The sequence below is a fragment of the Eschrichtius robustus genome, chromosome 8 (genome assembly GCF_028021215.1).
Source record: "Eschrichtius robustus isolate mEscRob2 chromosome 8, mEscRob2.pri, whole genome shotgun sequence".
Taxonomy (NCBI): Eukaryota; Metazoa; Chordata; class Mammalia; order Artiodactyla; family Eschrichtiidae; genus Eschrichtius; species Eschrichtius robustus.
In genome coordinates this window covers 117515464-117535568 of record NC_090831.1, presented here as the reverse complement: position 1 = coordinate 117535568, position 20105 = coordinate 117515464, and the positions used below count along the sequence as shown (strand labels likewise).

At 41.7% G+C, this 20105-nt stretch overlaps 1 protein-coding gene across 1 annotated transcript in view; it reads right to left on the bottom strand.

Annotated features, from left to right (window-relative positions):
* Positions 1-1917: 1917 nt before the first annotated feature.
* AGK (acylglycerol kinase) overlaps positions 1918-20105 on the bottom strand; it is an 85618-nt gene continuing 67430 nt past the window's right edge. The window contains exons 11-16 of the mRNA XM_068549582.1: positions 18713-18770; positions 14155-14302; positions 13608-13702; positions 7056-7126; positions 4989-5073; positions 1918-3225 (exon numbers count right to left, since the gene is read on the bottom strand). Of these exons, the coding sequence (XP_068405683.1) occupies positions 3088-3225; positions 4989-5073; positions 7056-7126; positions 13608-13702; positions 14155-14302; positions 18713-18770 (595 nt within the window). The 3' untranslated portion in view covers positions 1918-3087. The remainder of the gene's footprint in view (positions 3226-4988; positions 5074-7055; positions 7127-13607; positions 13703-14154; positions 14303-18712; positions 18771-20105) is intronic.

Below are 20105 nucleotides of genomic sequence, written 5' to 3'. Positions count from 1 at the left end.
GTCCAGGAAGCAAAGAGTCCCAGTCAGGATAAACCCAAGGAGGAACATGCTGAGACACATAGCAATGAAACTGACAAAAATTGAAGACAAAGAAAAAATATCAAAAGCAACAAGGGAAAAGCAACAAATAACATACAAGGGAATTCCCATAAGGTTATCAGCTGATTTCTCAGCAGAAACTCTGCAGGCCAGAAGGGAGTGGCACAATATATTTAAAGTGATGAAAGGCAAGAACCTACAACCAAGAATACTCTACCCTGCAAGGCTCTCATTCAGATTTGATGGAGAAATCAAAAGCTTTACTGACAAGCAAAAGCTAAGAGAATTCAGCACCACCAAATCAGCTTTGCAACAAATGCTGAAGGAACTTCTCTAGGCGGAAAAGAAAAGGCCACAACTAGAAACAAGAAAATTATGAATGGAAAAGCTCACCAGTAAAGGCCAACATACAGAAAAAGGAGGAAATCATCTGCACACAGATATATCAAAACCAGCAACTGTGAGAAGACAGCACAAATGCAGGATATTGGAAATGCATTTGAAATTAAAAGACCAGCAACTTATAGCAGTCTATATATAAACAACATTGTTTTATCAAAACCTCATGGTAACTGCAAACCCAAAATCTACAACAGATAACACAGAAAGGAAAAGAATCCAAACACAACACTAAAAGTTAGTCATGAAATCACAAGAGAAGAGAACAAAAGAGGAAGGAAAGCCATAAACAAAATGAAAAGACAACCCACAGAATGGGAGAAAATATCTGCAAACGATGTGACTGATAAGGGATTAATCTCCAAACAAACAGCTCATGCGACTCAATATCAAAAAAAACAACCCAATCAAAAAATGGGCAGAAGACCTAAATAGACATTTCTCCAAAGAAGACACATGAAAAGCTGCTCAACATCACTAATTATTAGAGAAATGCAAATCAAAACTACAATGAGGTATCACTTCACACCAGTCAGAATGGCCATCATCAAAAAATCTACAAACAATAAATGCTGGAGAGGGTGTGGAGAAAAGGGAACCCTCTTGCACTGTTGGTGGGAATGTAAATTGGTACAGCCACTATGGAGAACAGTATGGAGGTTCTTTAAGAAACTAAAAATAGAACTACCATACGACCCAGCAATCCCACTACTGGGCATATACCCAGAGAAAACCGTAATTCAAAAAGACACATGCACCCCAATGTTCACTGCAGTGCTGTTTACAATAGCCAAGACATGGAAGCAACCTAAATGTCCATCAACAGAGGAATGGATAAAGAAGATGTGGTACATATGTACAATGGAATGAATGAAATAATGCCATTCGCAGAAACATGGGTGGACCTGGAGATTATCATACTAAGTGATATATGTCAGACAGAGAAAGACAAATATCATATGATATCATCACTTATGCAGAATCTAAAAAAAAATGATACAAATGAACTTACTTATTTACAAAACAGAGACAGACTTGGAGAAGGAACTTATGGTTACTAGGGGGAAAGGCAGGGGGAAAGATTGGGAGTTTGGGATTGACGTGTACACACTGCTATATTTAAAATAGATAACCAACAAGGACCTGCTTGTATAGCACAGGGAGCTCTGCTCAATACTCTGTAATGACCTAATGGGAAAAGAATCTGAAAAAGAATAGATACATGTATATGTATAACTGAATCACTTCGCTATACACCTGAAACTAACACACAATTGTTAATCAACTATACTCCAATACAAAATAAAAATTAAAAACTTGAATAAACACAGAAAAACTGCTTTTTGATAAATGAACTCTAGGATAAAGAGCATTCTAATAAAATGTTGATTTTTAATTATCAAAAATTTATAATATTCATCAATTGTATTTTAATAATTTATAACATTTATTCTGTAGTGAGTTAACGCTTGAAGAACTAAAAAAAAGTTACTTCCACTTACATTTTTTGTTGGCAAGAAGATAGATAGGTCCAATGGAAAGAAAATGTCAAGCATAAAAAACATTACATTATGATAGCATTCTTTGCTGAAAGTGGTTTGGAGATACACATACAAGGATAATCGACATTTTCAATGACAGAAAACTTACTCATTTTTGTAAATGGAGGATGAGTGTTAAATTGTTATATATTTCAATTACACTGAATATGTTTAAGACAGTGATGTAACAGTTTTATTTTAAAATATCAATATTTACATGACACCAGAAAGTATATACTTTGGCAACTAACTTCCCGTGAAAAATTTTAGCTGTCAACTTAAAACTGAGGGGATACATGATTTTTCAAAACACTTTTAGGAAGTTCATAAGCAGAATAGTGTGTGGACCACTGCTTTACAAGACTGTGTCCTGTTCAGTTTGGGGGACACCTCTTGTAGTAGAACCACCTGGGGAAGGTGGACACCTTTTTAAAAATGCAGATTCCTGGGCTCCAGCCCCAGACTGAGTTACTAGATTTGGGTTGGGCCCCAAGTAAGTCAGTTTTCAGCATGCACCCCAGGTGGTTCTCATGCAAACCAACATTTAAGAAGCACTACTTCAGGGGAAAAAACTAGTATTTTACAGTATTTCAGCCATGGCTGAAGAGGGAAACACCTCAGGTATGTTTTTGATTAAGGAGAGAACTGAAAGACGCTAAGAATTGGAGCTCACAAAGTAGCAGCACCCATGGAGGAGCCCGGGGAACGGGACGGGGCGGCAGAAGGCAGGCGCTTCCCTAGACTTCCCAGGGCAGCCATAGAGCCCAACAGGAGAGGAAGAGCCACTCAGCCCAGGATCCTGCTTCCCACTCAGGGGAGCTAACAAGGTCTAGCCCTTCTCCATCCATTGGGGGGGGGGGGATTTCCTGGAACTAGCCTGAGGAAAAGCAGTATTTAGAACGGACGGACTGTCACAGCAGAGTGAAAGCATGCGCTGCTGGGAAGCTGGCTGCAAAGCTGGGAAGCACTAGCGAGGAGGGTCGGGGGTACTTGCCATGAACAGGCCCTTGGGGTCCTCTGACAGCGCTGCAGGGACGGGGAGGCCTTGGTTCCCTTTTGGTCCCAGGGTAGCCTAAAGTGCAGTGTCGGGCGCCCACCTGCAGCCCGCTCACTGGGCCGTGCTTTGCAGCAGCTGCTCCCTCTTCCGAGGGTCGCAGAAGAACCGTAGTTTCCCGGGGAGCAGTTTCACCTCCACGGGCATCGCCTCGTACTCCTCGCTGTCAATGCTGAAGGAGCCCCCTGCTCCCTGTGGAGGAGAGAATATTCGCAACAGCTCACGCCCACACTGGCTGCAGCTCGTCACCACTAGGGCACCAGAGCAGGTGGTTAGGGCAAAGATCCTCCTCTCTGAGGATCTGGTCTGACGTGCTTCTTTTTTTTTTTAATTTATTTTATTTATTCACTTTTGGCTGCGTTGGGTCTTCATTGCGGTGCGCGGGCTTCTCATTGCGGCGGCTTCTCCTGTTGCGTGGAGAGCACAGGCTCTAGGTGCGCAGCCCCCAGCAGCTGTGGCACATGGGCTCAGCAGTTGTGGTTCGCAGGCTCCAGAGCACAGGCTCAGCAGTTGTGGTGCACGGGCTTAGCCGCTCCGGCGTGTGGGATCTTCCCGGACCAGGGATCGAACCCGTGTTCCCTGCACTGGCAGGCGGACCCTCAACCACTGCGCCACCAGGGAAGCCCCTGGTCTGATGTTCTTTGAAAAGAGTATTTCAGTGCCTGTGTCAGACACGGGGCTGGTTCCGGAAATAGCCCTATTCTACCACCATGACAAAGGTTTCAGTGGCCTCTGTCTCCTCCCAGAGTATTTTGGGATTTGTGAGACAAGGTTATCATTTTCAAATGCTTACTGTAAGACAGGGTCCTGTCACATCTTTAAGGAATTCATAGAACATACGTGTATGTCCTTCTCAGCCCTAATCTTTCTCAAATGAAAAGCAAGAAACACAGCCAATTCTCTAACGAAAGCCGTTACAGCCACTTGATGATTTTCATGGTTCTTTAGGACCCGCTTAGCTTTACACCTAAGGTATAGCAACATTAATATTAGATTCTGTAAAACCCTTCTGTAACTCATGCATTTAATTCAACATTTGCTGCGTTGAAACTATGGTGCCAGCCACTGTGGGGACACCTACCTTTTTGAACACCTTAGTTTAATAGCCACAAGTCTTCAGAGGCCACCTGTAGTAGGTTTTTTTCCACTTATAGGTTATTCTACTAAGCTTGGCATTTCCCAGTACAGAAAAATTTACTGCCATCCTGAAAACTGCTTCCAGATCCTTTTTAAAAAATGTGAAGCTAGGACTTCCCTGGTGGGGCAGTGGTTAAGAATCCACCTGCCAATGCAGGGGACACGGGTTCGAGCCGTGGTCCGGGAAGATCCCACATGCCGCGGAGCAACTATGACCGTGTGCCACAGCTACTGAGCCTGCGCTCTAGAACCCACGAGCCACAACTACTGAGCCCACGTGCCACAACTACTGAAGCCCCTGCGCCTAGAGCCCATGCTCCGCAACAAGAGAAGCCACTGCAGTGAGAAGCCCGCAACAAAGAGTAGCCCCCGCTCGCCACAACTAGAGAAAGCCCACACGCAGCAACGAAGACCCAACACAGCCAAAAATAAATAAATTAATTAAATTATAAAAAAAAAAAGTGAAGCTACAATCCACTATTAACATTTGCTAACTGGAGAATTCTGTGGGTATAGTAGCTATCTGCATAATTTACATTCAGAAAAATAAAAGCTCAGGAGACCTAAGGATCACTTTACAGAACCTTGGCTTGACAACACCGGAAGTCTTCAGGAGCCCAACTCTAAACCCGTGACTCATAAGGGGCTTCTGTCATCTTTTCAGGTCTCCCTTAATGTAACCCAGAGCCTGGCACAGTGCTCAGCACGTACAAGGTACCTAAAAAAGGGTCTGTTAATAGGAAGGAGGGGGAAGAAAACAGAAAGGAAGACAGACCAGGAAAGAACCACAAGCTCTGGGACAGCTCACCCCCGCTCACCTCAGGAAGAAGCAAAGTGCAGCGGCTGGCCTGAAGACACTCGGTGCCGTCAGCGCGCACCTTGGGGTCTCTCACCTTTTTACTTCTGTTGGTACAGGAAAAAGCAAGCTTGGAAACCAGTGCTGGCAACTGCATTCGACTGCAAGAACACAGCAAGTTCTGCCTGTCTTTTGATGAGATGAAATAGATGGACTCATAATCTCTTGCACCGCGGGGTTCTGTGAATAATTATTCCCCCAGTGATTCTTGCTTAGTGTTGAGATACGTTCTAGATTGAGGTTTATTTATTGCAGAGAACTGTGCTTGAAGTTAAGACTGATTTTTCTCTGAATTGTTTTTTATTTTTAAATAGTTAGATGTATACCTAATTCTTGGGCTATTTAAAAATCTCAAATTTAAAAATTGGAATGAAATGAAATTCTTTAGAAAAAAGTACTAAACTTTTGATATTTGGTACTTCTTGTGAGTCTATTACTTGAAGGAGAAAATTTTTTATTCTAATTTAAACTAGATATTTATGTGAACAACCAATCTTAGTAGTTCTTGAATGATTCTCTACTTAGCATAGTGCATCTTTACTTGGACTACATGGCTTTAGAGTAAAACTATCAGCCTGTCCACACACGTGCACGTGCGCGTGCGAGCACACACACACACACACACACACTGTCCCCCTCCCCCTCGTGTATATACCCTTCGGCCAGTCAGGGTCAGTGGAAAAGGGGTAAAAGCTAATCTCAGAAAATTAGTCCATTCTTTATCATTAATTAACAAGAGTAATTCCTTCATCTATGAAACTTCATCCATTTTCTAAAGCAACTTTACAGTGTTCTTATCAGATACCCAGAGGAAACAGACATTACTTGATTTCCCTTCCTGTAGAGACCAAAAGGAAACCATGTTATTGCTGTTGCTGAAGATGGTGACAGCAACAATGGAGAAACATAATGACTTCGTCTAATTTAAGCAATATCACCGGGTTTTCTTCCTGTTTTGGGATGTCAGTATTATGAAGGAGATTCAAATATAGCTGGTCCCACTGGCCAGACTTTCAATTAAGACACTGTGTGGCTTCTGGACCCTTCCTAGGAGAAGAAAGACTTTTCCCTTCTTCCTTTTACTACAGTTAAGTAAGTCAAAGGCTGCAGAAGCAGCTATTCAGCAACTGAAGAATTGGTACCAAAGGCAAGAATAACACAAACTGATGAAAGACACTGTACTGCCGGTGCTGGTGCAGAGAATGAAGTAGCCATGGAGACCGGGCCGCTGCAGCAGAAATGTCTAATCCTTAGATGGGCACCAGAGGGAGCTCTGAGACAGAGCTCATAAAATCTGAGCAGATTCCCAGTTGGCATGGTAACACACAGGCTCCTCAGATGCTTTGAAGGCTGGCAGAGGGTTGAGAGCATTCTTAACCAATAAAATTCTGGCAGAGGTAGGGCTTAACAAATCAGACAGGACTTGGAAGGGTATTTTGTAGTGGAAAAGGGAAAAAAAGCCTGGAAAATGTCCAAGGTACTCAATACCTTTTCATCAGTGCCCTGGGAAGAGGGCAAGGTGGGCTGACATGAATGGTAACTGATGCTGTGAAGTGCTTCACACTGAAAAAGACTTTTCCCACACAGTCCTTTGAGGCTCAAAAACAATCCTGAGATAGAGGTGATTATATCACACCATTCTGTACACAGGGAAAAGGATTCAGAGAAGGTAAAGGATTTGTCCAAGTCATAAGGCCAGTAAGTGGCAAAATCAAGATTTGTACCTAGTAGTTCTGACCCTGAAGCCAAAATTCTGGGTATGATACCACGCTACACTGAATCCTGTCATTTCAGTCGAAAGACAAAGACGGCTCCCATACTCTGATCTTCCCGAAATGAATGGGGAAGGCCACAGTAGGAGAGGTACACTACACATGCCAACTCAAATGAAAAAAGGATGCTGTGGTTCCCAAACCAGACAAGTCCTCGGTTGGATCTCTGTCTTGGAGTGCATGGGCACTCAGATTGGTAAAGTCTGAGAATACAAACTACTTAAAGCCTCACTGCCTACAAACCCCAGTCCACTTACCCTATACTTATGAAGTCTCCTTTGCTGACCGTGTTGGGTTCCATGCAGATGTTCATAAAGTCTTCTTTGCTCTAAAAAGGTGAGGAAAACTAAAATTAATGCTCTAAATTTTGGCTAATGCAGCCTGTTGCCCTCCTTTAGCCTTAGAGGGTCGCGGTTGGAGCTGTGTATTACGGAGGGGACTTTACTTTCAATGACTTTATCCTGAATATATCCTCAGTCCTTTTTTTTCTTTTTACATTAAGACCTTTATTGAAGTGGTATTTACATACCATAAAATTCATCTCTATTGCTTGCTTGTTGTTTTACTACATACGTAAGCTAGGTAAAAACTCGGGTTTGGAGGGTTGTCAAGTTCTGTCGCTCGCTAATAATCGTAGCTGTTATAGTCTCTAGGGTCCCCTCCCTGGCAGGCCAAGCTTCCAGCCCCTCTCTCCCAGCAAGTCTCCACCCTCGCTGTACGTCATCATCACGCCACACTGGCTGGATCAGCTTCTTGGTGTGGAGAGCCCCCAGGTATCTGTGTTTTTTTTAAATGCTCTACATGCAAACTTGGTATGTGACCAGAGTCGAAGAGCAGCAATCCTTTTATGCCATGGCAATGTTTTTAAAACTTTACATTCCCAACCACAGAATATTCTGGAAGAATTGAGCTACAAGGAAGTGGCTATAAAAACAGACTTGGTTCCTGTGCCACTCCCCACCCTCCCCCCGCCTCCCCACAATTTACCACCAGTTGGTGGCTAGCAGTACAAACCTGGCCCTCTGTAAGTCAATCCCAACGCTTCTGGGTCTGCTTCAAATAGAGGTTTGTTTATTTTTGGACAGGTTCAAAATCTGTAGCCCCAGGATCACCCCCAGGCCTCTGAGAGCTGACAGCCTGTGCCTAAGGTTAAAGGGCACTACCAAAGCACAACTTCACATCTCAACGAGGAATTACAAAACATAGAGGGATACCTCCGCTCCAGGGTCACCTTTCGTTAAATGACTTACTGTCACCTATGTACCATGAACTCCTCTAAGTGCTAGGGTTGTGTCAACGAATGAAAAAAACAAAAACTTCTGCCTACAAAGAACTTACATTCTACCAGCGAGAGTGGAAGGGATAAACAAAACACAACCACAATAAAATAATAAACTTCATGTATATTAGAAGCATGTTAGGGCTTCCCTGGTGGCGCAGTGGTTGAGAATCCGCCTGCCAATGCAGGGGACACGGGTTCGAGCCCTGGTCTGGGAAGATCCCACATGCCGCGGAGCGGCTGGGCCCGTGAGCCACAATTGCTGAGCCTGCGCGTCTGGAGCCTGTGCTCCGCAACAGGAGAGGCCACGATAGCGAGAGGCCTGCGCACCGCGATGAAGAGTGGCCCCCGCTTGCCACAACTGGAGAAAGCCCTCGCACAGAAACGAAGACCCAACACAGCCATAAATAAAATAAATTAAGATGGCTAGCAGGACATCAGAGCCGTTTAAAAAAAAAAAAAGAAAAAAAAAGAAGTATGTTAGAGTATATCCGTGTAAAAATAGTAAATTGTGGACTGTGTATGTATATTAGCATAAATGGCAAATTATAGAGTATATTAGAAGTATTATTAGAGTATATTATAAAAATGAGATAAAAGGTGGTATTGGTGGCATTTTCAGTATATGTGCTACTGAAGCAAGCACGATTGGTGGCGTTTTTAAAGAGGGGTCCAGGTAGGCCTCATTGACAAGGTAACGTCTAAGCAGACACCTGAAGGAGGTGAGGGCATTGTGGAAATCCAGGGCAAACTAGCAAACATCACCTGGAGGGCCTGTTAAAACACAGGTCAGAGCCTATGGTTCAGTAGATCTAGAGTGAGCCCCAAGAATCTTCATTTCTAACAAGGTCCCAAGCAATGCTACTGCTGCTGACCCAAGGCCCACGCTTTGAGAACCACTGGCCTAGGGAACTGCAGTCCACACAAAGGGCACTGCCAGGGCAGGCGCCTTAGGTGGAAGCAGGCCTGACGCGGCAAAGAACAGCAAGGAGGCCAGTATGGCTGGAGCAGAGTGAGAAAAGGGGACGAGAGGAGATGAAATCAGAGGGTTCAGGCGCTGGAGCAGTAGGGCCTTGTGCACCCCCATAAGGAAGTTGGCCGTCAGGCTGAGTGAAGTGAGGAGCCACTGGAAGGTTCTAAGCAGAGAAATATGATTTGGCTTTTGTAAAATTAGGATCTCTCTGGCTACTGTGTTTAAAGGAGAAGGAAAGGGAAAAGGGCAGGGAGACCACTTAGGAACATACTGTAATAATCGGGCGAAAAGACGACGCTGGCTTGGATCAGCTGGCAGTGGACACTGTGAGGCGTGCTGGCCATATTTAGAAGGTGAAGCCGCCAGGGCTTCCTCTGAGATTTGATGTGAGGAGAAAGAGGAGCCAAGACGTTTGGCCTGAACGATGAAAAGCATGGAATTACAATCAACTGCGCTGGAGGAATACTGAAGAAAAGGCAGTTTTCAAGGGGTGGAAGGGAAGACCAGGAGCTCAGTTTTGGACATGCCAAGACTGAAATGTATCTTAGACATGGAAGGGGATAAGTAGATATACATACAAGTCAAGGATTTGACTTTTGTTAAGAGTGCAATTGCGAAAATCAATGTGTTACAATACACTACAATGACAGATTCAGTGAGAAAGCCTTATCTCAATAGTGGCTGGAAAGGTACTTGATAAAATTAAAGATCCACTCATGATAAAAACTCTCAGCACACTAGGATAGGAGTGGAAGGGAACTTCCTTAATCTGATAAAGGGTATCTACAAAAAACCCCATCAAACTCAAGAATGAAGCAGTGAAGCCTTTCTCTCTCAATCAGGAATGAGACAGGGACGCCTGCCATCCCTGCTTCTGTTCAACACTGTACTGAGGTCCTAGCCTATGCGATAAGACAAAAGATTAGAAGAAGGTTAAGTATTTGAAAGGAAAAAATCATATCCACTGCACTATTTGCGGTTGATATGACTGAATCTATAGAAAATCTAAAGGAATCCATAAACTTAACATAACAAGAATTGTTAGGTTGCTGACGCAGCATCAATATAAAAAATCATTACATGTCCATCAGCTAAATCAGTTAAAAAAAATAACAATTTAAGAGATACTATTTACAACAGTATCAAAAATTAAGATAACTAGGAATCTACCCAGCAAGACAAAATGTTATAGAGAAAACTATAAAACTTCATTGAAGGACATTAAAAACTTAAATAAATGAAGATATGCCATGTGCATACGATAGAAGAGTCAATATTGTAGACATGTCATTTCTCCTCAAATTGATCTACTGGTTCAATGTAATGCTGATCAATATTATAACAGATTTTTATGTGGAACTTAATAAACATTCTAAAGGATTTGTAGAGGTCGAAGAGCCAAGAGACTCTTTAAGAATAAAAACATAGAGGGACTTACTATAAAACTATAATAATTAAGAGAAACATAGTATTAGTACAAATATAGAAAAATAGAGCAAAAGAATAGACTAGAAACATCTCCATGTATACAGATACTTGAGGTATGACAGAGGTTTACTGCAGATCAGTGGGGTGTGGGGGGAAGGACATTTCAATAAATGGTGCTTGGACAACTGGCTTTCTATATGGAAAGAATATAAAACTGGAGCCTTACCTCCATCATTCACAAAACTCAATTATAGGTGGGAGTACTTCATTTTTAAATAAATATGGAATCATTTGCTGCAAATCATGTTAACCTGGTTTTTCATTTAACAATATACGATGAACATCTTTCCATGTCAATAAATATAGAGAGAACATTTTAAATACATGTACCAAAATGTATTTCTCATCAGTGGCCTGATTAGCTTGTTTCACATATTTTGCTATTATAAATACAGTGAACATAGCTCTACAAGAGATCCTAATTTTCAAGCATTCCACACCCCTCAGGCCTCTTTCAGACTCTGAATGGACTTTTTTTTTTTAATGATAAATGAACATTTTGAGCTATTACATGGCAGCTTCATTGTCTTTGAATATTTTATTGCATTTGCTTTTATTTTTACAAAGAGGATAGAAAAAAAAAATGAATGTGCTGCTGCTAGCGATAAGCAGCACAGGATCATATACTTTTACAATTGGCACAAAGATAAAAAGCTCTCGGCACTCTGAATGAGGCTAATCTCGAGCCACAATCACATACATACTCACTGAACTCAATCCATTCATTGGTATTCAGTCATCAGAGCAAAGAACAAGGTTAAAGAACATGAACAAAACACTGGAAGTACATATCATCAGAGATTGAGTATAAAGGAAATGTATAATTAGAAATCTTATCTTTCTTTTTAAAATTCCTCTTTTTAACAGAGTATTTTTTTTAACCTTAATACGTTCACTTTCACCAACATTTTCAGACTCTCTACATTATGTATCATCTGATTATTTCTGAAGGATAAATTTCTAGAAATATGCTTAATAGGGCCAAGGGTATGCTTACATTTCAGATGCTTAATATATACTGCCAAAATGCCTTGGAGAAAAAGTGTTCCGATTTCTCTTTCCCTCAAGAAAACCTGACAGCCCATTTCCCTATCCACACCAGCACTGAACACCAGCATGCTTTTTAATCTATGGCAATTCAATATTTACTATTTTAATTTGTACTTCTTTGATACTGAGCACTTTTTCTGTTTCTTTACCTATGAAATTCAGAGAGAAGTTATATCTACCTGATAGTGTAGTTATGAGGATTACATGAGCTGACACTGTAAAATTCTTAGGACAGTGCTTATCATGTAGTAAATATAAGCGATTTTTTTCAAGTTTATGTCCTTTGTGAATTTCTAATTATGCCCCCTGCCTGTTGTTTATATTAGTCCTTTGCCCGTTTCTTATTGATTATCCTAACAGTTAAGCATAAAGGAAAGCTATTAACTCCTGGTATATCACATCCTAATATTTTTCCCAATTTGTCATTAAAAAAATTTTTTTTAAAGATTGATAAATTATAAAGGAAATCTAAAAATGAGTGTCATTAAAATTTTTGTTTATAGTTTCTTTTTTATTAGAAGTAGACAAATGCATCAATATGATTTTTGGTTAGATGCCAGGCTTGGAAAGGCCTCGTCCTCCCAAGTTTATATTGATAATCACTTAAGATTTCACTCTAGTGTTTTTAAGTTTTATTTTCTTACATTTAACCTTTGCGAAAATCCGACCAGAATCAATTTAGAAGGTGAAAAGAGCTATGTGATCCAAATGTTATACAATGGACATGCATTACCTTTATAATTAAAAAGCAATCCAGTACTCTGAATATTAATATTGGAATCAAGCTTCTCACTACACTTGTCCCCCTCATTCATCTTACTACATTCATATGTTCAATTCCATGTGCCAGTTTTCAGACTGACCAGGTTAGTTGTGAACGTACTACTTTGATTCACATAAAAGCTGAACATAGGATTAGTCCACGGTTAAGGATAACTTTCCTACTGGCATGCTCATTAACATAAACTATTAAAGTTTTCTCTAGACCAGGGGTCAGTAAACCCTTACAGTGAATGGCCAGAGAGTAAATGTTTTAGGCTTTTGGGCCATTCAGTCTCTGTCACAACAACTCAGCTCTGCCACTGCCATATAAGAGTGGCCACAGACAACGTGGATATGGATGAATATGGCTAAGTTCCAATCAAACTTTACTTGTGGATGTTGAAACTTGAATTTCGTATACTTTTACCTATCACAAAATATAATTCTTCTTTTGACTTTATTCCAACCATTTAAAAACGTAAAATCAATTCTCAGCTTGCAGGCTGTAGTAAAACAGGTGGCAGATCAGTTTGCTAACCTCTGCTTTATTTCAAAAAATTTTTAGCCTTTTATCTATATCAGCACTATCCAGGAGAGCTTTTTGCACTATGGAAATATTTTATATTTGCGCTTTTCAATATGGTAGCTACTAGCCACATATGGTTATTGAGCACTTGACATGTGGCAGAAGTAATAAGTTTCAAATTTTATTTGTATTAATTTAAATTTAAGCAGCTACATGTGACTAGTGGCTACCATACTGGTCAGTGCATTTCAATAGATTGGACTCAATATGTAAAATAGAGATGTTTGTGTGTATACATATATACATCTATATAAATGTAGATGTATATATAGTTTTCTCTCCTGGAGACCTAAATCTACATATTTAATATAGTCACAAAAATAATGGATATTTACTCAAGTAAAAGTTCCACAAATTTTTATTCCTGTGACAAATGGGATTAGGCTAACTCCATTTCTAAAGGCCTTTTGCCCTCAGTTCTCTCAGGCAGAAGGCTTGGTGACAGACACTTGATCAGAGCCCCTTAAGCTTTTAGGCACTTCACTCGCTGTTTCTTCTCATTGCTATTATTCCTCAAAGGCACCCCACAGCCTCCTGTTCCTGATCCTTCCCTCTCTATCCCCACAGGGTAAAAATAAAAACACCAAGTTAGTGGAAGAGCATGTAGCCTTTGTCACTTTCTCCCAAATGCTTTTCTACTTAAAAAAACAAACAAACAAACACACACTTACTGCCAGGTCAAGCTGACTGTTCCGGGTCGTGATGGACAGTTCAAGGGTGGACAGCTGCACTTCTTTCCAGACCTCTGGGCTCACCTCTTGGGGGGCTGTGTGAATGCATTCGATACAGGTCAATGTCTCCCATGAACATCTCAGCACCACCACCACAGCCAGCTACCAGTGGCTCAGATGGCCTCCCAAGCCCATCTGCTGACCACCCCCCCCCCAACCCCACTTAGTTTTCTTTATCTCATACTTTTGATACACAGGTTAAAGGGCCAGGCTCAAAATGGAATCTCTATGCCTGAGACACCCCTATCAAAGCAGCCACAATAACATAAAGGTTGGTGACAGAAAGAGGGAGTCACTGGGAGTCACAGCTGACACAGGCTGCTCCCATGCATGGGACCCTGCTGCTGCTGTTTGGGGCCTGCACTGTGCACACAGAGGGCTGAGTTCAGTGACGCTGGAAAGGAGAGCCGAGCGCCGAGGCGGGGTCTGCTGCAGGCAGGCCTGAGCTGACCAAGGCTTTCCAGTCGTCAGTGCCCTCGCTGCTCACCGTCCTGCGGCTGGACCCAGTAGGATGCGAGCCTTCGTAATATCCTCCTGTACAAAGAGGGCCGTGGAAGGGTCTCTTCTGCTCCGCTGGGAGGTCGCTCTGTAGGTCCCGTGTATGAGAGAGAGGCTTGATGAGTCTGAGGCCACTCCTTTCAATGTGAAGAGACAAAAACCTTTATCATGCAACACGATTCCAAACTCTTGGAGTTTCTCTCTACAAAGGACAGTATTCCACCCATATCTGCTTGAAAGCTAACTAGTAATCTCCTCTCATGGGATGAAATTATCTCTAATTTGCAGTGTGGAATCCTCATGCTTTCTTTTCCTATTGAAGGCCTACAGGAACCCAGTGACTGCGGCCTCCACTGCTCTCCTAACACAGAGCAGAGAGGAGATCAAAGTGGACCAGCAACCAGCCACTGCTTATACTTGTGTAAGAAAACCTCAGTGTGAACAAGCATAGAGTCATCCGATACTGTGACTTAGAGATGGTGACACAAACATGAAATCCAGTTGTATCACATACCTTCTTCACTTCTGTTACCATATTCCACTCAGAGACCAGACTGCTTTAGTCCAGCCTCGAAATCCAGCCCAAGGCCTCTCATTCCTGCTTCAAAGGCCATCATTCTCAACTCTAGATTTGTCTTCTTCCTGGCACCCTGAGTCCAGTGCCATCCTGGGTCCCATCAGTGTCCCCAGGGATGATGAAAACAACACCCTAGCCTCTCAGCCCTTGACGTCACCTCTAACCCACCACAGCCACCGATTTCCATGGCCACGTCCCGGTCCTTATCGGTACCCGGAACTACTCCATCTTAGAAATCTAAAGCCCTGATATCCTACCAGCTAATCACTTCCCATATTCTTCTGGTTCTTTTGTGCCCAATGGCTCTTAGGGTGAACTACTCCCTTGTTCTCAAGTTTCCATGGGGTGAATTACAAAAGAGTAACAATTCCAACTTCTCTCACTCCATCTCTTACTCCTTCCCAAGTCCAGAAAGACCCAACCCCTTCTCTTCTCACTCTGGAAGTGGCCGTCCTGCGGACTCACGCATCCACTGCTTCCTCACGCAGTGAGGTTACTTAGCAGTCTCTGCCCCGAAGGAGATGTTTTAAGTGGATAAATTCAATTTGGAGTATTAGGAAATCAGATTGTGACCACGTATCCAAGCTGTGCCCTTCACTCCTGCTGACATTTATAAAGCTGGTATGCTGATTTCCATCTGCTTTGTTCCTGCATTTGGTTAGTCAGAGGAGGAAGAGAGGGGTGTGATTTGGGGGCCCGTGGAGACCCTAACCACACCAAGCTCTCAGTCGCACTGAGAATCCCAGCCCCTGACCACGCCATTTGTCCTCAGGCCAACCAGATGAACAGTGGGTTACTTTATATCACTCTCTTTCCCATTGCTTTTGGCCCTTGTGTCTCCTTTCTTCCATAATGTTTGCCCTGAAAAGCCCCTATTCTTGATCAGTCTGTCACTAGGTGTCTGTACTTCTACATCGTGGCTCAATATTATTAGAGGGGGAAATAAAACACTCCTGCTGAGTACTGACACAGGGAAAACAATCACCCAAATGAGCATATCCATGTCAACAAATTCTTGGTCTAAGGTTGTCCATGCCACTTGATAATCCTTTTAAACCCACCTATTTTCATCTTTCTTCAAAACTCCCCATACCACCACGACCATCACCACCATCACCATCACCACCACCATCACCACTATCACCACTGTCACCATCATCACCATCACTACCATCACCACCATCACCATCACCACCATCACCACCACCATCACCACCACCACCATCACCATTATCACCAACACCACCATCACCACCACCACCTCACTTTCAAAAGATCACTTGCTTCCTGAGCTTCAGTGAGAATATCAAGACATCAGTGAGAACCGCCTTACCTCTTTATAAATATGTTTTCATCTGGACCTCTTCTTTATTTCTCTCCTGTCTCAAGGAAAAAGGCGTCCCTCCCCCGTCCAAGGCTAGTCCAGGACTTTGGATCCCACTCCCTTCCACTTGCTCGTGGAACTAGCTGAGTCAGTCATGCTTTCTGTGTCCTTTCTCTCTTCTCCTCCCATTCTTTTTCTCTTCTGCTTCAGGAAATAAAGACATAGATATCTCTCCAATTAAAAAAAAAACAGAACACTCCAGTGGCCCCATATTTCTCACTAGCTTTTGTTTTTTTATGTCCTTCTCTTCAGAGTCGAGATCCTTGAGGGAGTGGCTCTACTGCCTCTACCTTTTGCTCCCATTTACCCCTGAACTTTCTTCAGTGCGGCTTCAGCTCTTCCACCCACAGGCTACCGAACCTTCAGAGGGCACTCACTTTCCTGCCTCTATTTAGACTCTGCCGTTGCTTCTTGAAATCTCACTCTCTTCTTGAAATTCTCTCTTCCATCGGCTTCTGTGTCGGTACTTCCTCCTGGAGTCTCTCTTAGCGGTTCCCAGGCATCGTCTCTGGCTCTTTAAATGAAGGGTATTCCTGGCCATCTATTCTCACTAGTAACTTCATTAAATCCATAGCTCAATGCCACTCATACACTTATGACATTTATATCTATTTTTTTAGCCCATATCTCTCTGAATTCCAGACCGAAGTCACGACTGTATTGCCACTTGTCTGCACCACCAGTGTGTTAAACTCAGTATGTGCCAAACTGAAAATTTCATCTTTCTTCACAAACTTGATTCTACTCTAATATTATCAGCATTAATGGAAAACTCTAGTTACCAAACTCTAGTCCCTCAAACCAGAAATCTGGGAATACTACACGCTCCTTCCAACTTTTGAGGGCTGTACCTCTTTAATCCATCCTCTGTGGTCAATATTCACTGTTACCACCTTATCACCTCTCAACTGGATTACGTTAACAATCTTCTACCTGATGCCTTTGCCTTTAACTACCCATGTCCAATCTCTTGTCCACACTGTTGCCAAACAATTTTTCTAAAGTGAAAATCTGCTCTTGCCACTCCCCTGCTTAAGACTCAATAACCCTCTAGTGCTTTAATGATAAATGTCAGATCCCACATCAAAACCTGTCATAAGCGGTCCTGACCTAACCCTCAAAGTCCCCTTCCCGCCATGCTACTGCATTGGCCATAATTAAAGACCGTGTTACACCACTGTGACTTCACACATCCTCACCGCTCCACTTGGAATGCCATTTATCTAGTCCTGTATGTATTTCAAAATCTGGCAAAAGTGTCACCTTCCCTGGGCTGACTTTACCAACCTTCAGTCAGAGGTAAATGCCCCTCCTCTCTGCTTCCATCTTATTCTCTCCATATTTCTCTCTTAGCACTTGCCAAACTGCTGATTTACTTGGACCTCACCCCCAGCACTTGAATATTTCTTGAGGGCAGGAAACCTGTCTTATTTGACTTTGCATTCCAAATATATAGCAGGGCTTGCCACACAACAGGTATGCAGTAATTGTTTGCTGAAGAAATGATGGAAACAGTTTACATGCTCCCAGATTCTACAACTTAAATACGTAGTTACTCTATTTCTTCCTGAATGCAATCCCGACTCCACCAACGTAATTATCCCCTCAAGCAACAGCAGTAATGCATTTTACTCACACAATTTGCCTTAGGTATAGAAAGTCCTTGGCGCCCCCCAAGTTCATTTTAATAATCATATAGATTGGTTACCCCTAGTACTTTAATGGTTTTGTTATCCATCTGGAATTTATTTAGAAGGTAAAGGGAGCTATGTTTTCCAAACGTATTGCAATGGACATATATTACTTTTGTAATTCGAAAAACACTCAATACTCTGAATGTTAACATTAAAACCAAACTTTTCACTACATTCAAACTTCATCTGCCAATTTTCAGATTGGTCGAATTGTAAATATACTACCTTGATTTGCGTGAAAGCTGAACACAGTATATAGTACACAGATAAGCATGACTTTTCTATTAGCATTTTCATTAATATACATTGTTGAGCTTTTCTCTATGCCAGTATTTCTCATTGTATAGTCTACAGCAGCACGGCCTGATAGAACTTTCTCTGATGATGACAACTGTCTCTAGACCTGTGCTGTCCAATACGGCAACCACCACCCACATCTGGCTAGTTTGAAAAAGCATAGTTTGAAGCACAAAGCATAGTTTGAAACCTCCTATATTATACACAAGCCTATATGATTAGATATATTCAGATACAAAACTTCAATTCATTTCCAGATGCTAATATAGACACACTTGCAAATAGTTAATGAGATACAGGTCATTGTGTTCAAGGTTTGTCTGGTAAGAGTGAGTGAATGAATAGACAAAGGGAAGTAAAATACTAGAATGAAATTAAATATGGGCTTGGTAATGGAGAAGGTAAGTTGGTAGATGAGAGGAATCACAACAGGAATGCTTTCTGCATTTGTATATAAGTAAATATGCCCCATTTTAGTGTTGGAGCACGCCATATACATCTGTAGCAAGAAATTTTTTAAAATTCCAAATACACACATCACAGAGGAACAACAAAATATCAGAGGTCAAACTTCTACATTGTAAACTGTATTTACCTTAAGAGTGCTGAAAAAGTGGGCTACTTTGGTTTTTAGAGGCCCAAGATACCAGTACCTGAGAAAGACCAAGATAAAAATGTAATTAGAATATTAAAAGAACTATCAATGTGCTAGATACCATTCATGACGGATAATACATTAGAATTACACCTTTACCATGAGTGTCTGCTCTGGAGGCTTGGAGACTGTGGTTTAGCATAAAAAAAAGTATTGCAGTAAGTTTTTAATCTGCATTTGAATACCATGTCAAACCGTACATAATTAGTTATACAGCAGCTAGATCCTTGCAATTTACAAGGGATATATAATCAGAGTCTCCTTGAATCTCTAAATTCACAGGTATCACTGTAATATATACTTTCCACCATGGAATACAGTTGAGTATACATTCTAAATGAGCGGAGAGTGATAAAGCCACAATGAGATGCAGTTGCTGGGTGCTGATGTATTACTCATGAGCTAAATGGCTGCATTCTGTACACCGTGTTCTCTCTCGCACACAAACATACAATTAAAATCTGTAAATCAGCATAACTTCACATTACTCATGTTATGCAGCTTGAAAATGGCAAATGTGAAATCTGGGAATGAAGAGGGTCTACTTCATATTGCTAAATACCTAAAAGCTACTGAAGAGAAAAAGATGCCTAGTTGGAATTAGAAAAGTGGCATAAAGTAGATTTCTCTCTTAAAACTTATCTCTGTCACCTACCAACCCATCTTAACTGCTCCCTATTTGTTTTGGATCAATATGTATTTATTTAGCACTTACTATGTATATGGAGGAAATGCAGCAATATAAAGAATATAAAATTCTTGCCTTTGAGGGCTCCTAATTTGAGAAAATAAGGCCCCCCCAAAGTAATAGAAAATAACAAATAAATAAACATATTTATATGACATGGTATAAACTGATCACTATTCATTGGTAAGGAGAGTCAAGAGGCACAAGAAATCATTAAGGGCCAAAAATTGAAGCAGCCACACTTGCATAATGAATGACACAAGAACAAAGTAAGGGCATGAGACCTAGAAACATGGGTTGGATTTAGATACATGAAAGAGGGAAGGAAATCATTCTAGGCAGAAGGAGTAGTAAAAGTACGGGAAACACTGAGAGTAATAGCCAGAGCAAAAGCTTTATTTAAAGCAAAGATACACAACTCTGTAATTAGGGGTGCTGACGGATTAAGTTGGGGCTTGAATGCCCAAATAAGGAGTTTAGCTATAGAATGAGCAATGTGGAACCACTCTAACTATTATCCAGGTAAGTACGGTGAGGCTATTAATGAGGGCTTTGACCATCTGATTTTTTTGTTTTTGTTATTTTGTTTCAAAGGTTACTCAATGATTTGCTTCTTTTCCCAGTTAGCCAGACAGAAACACATCC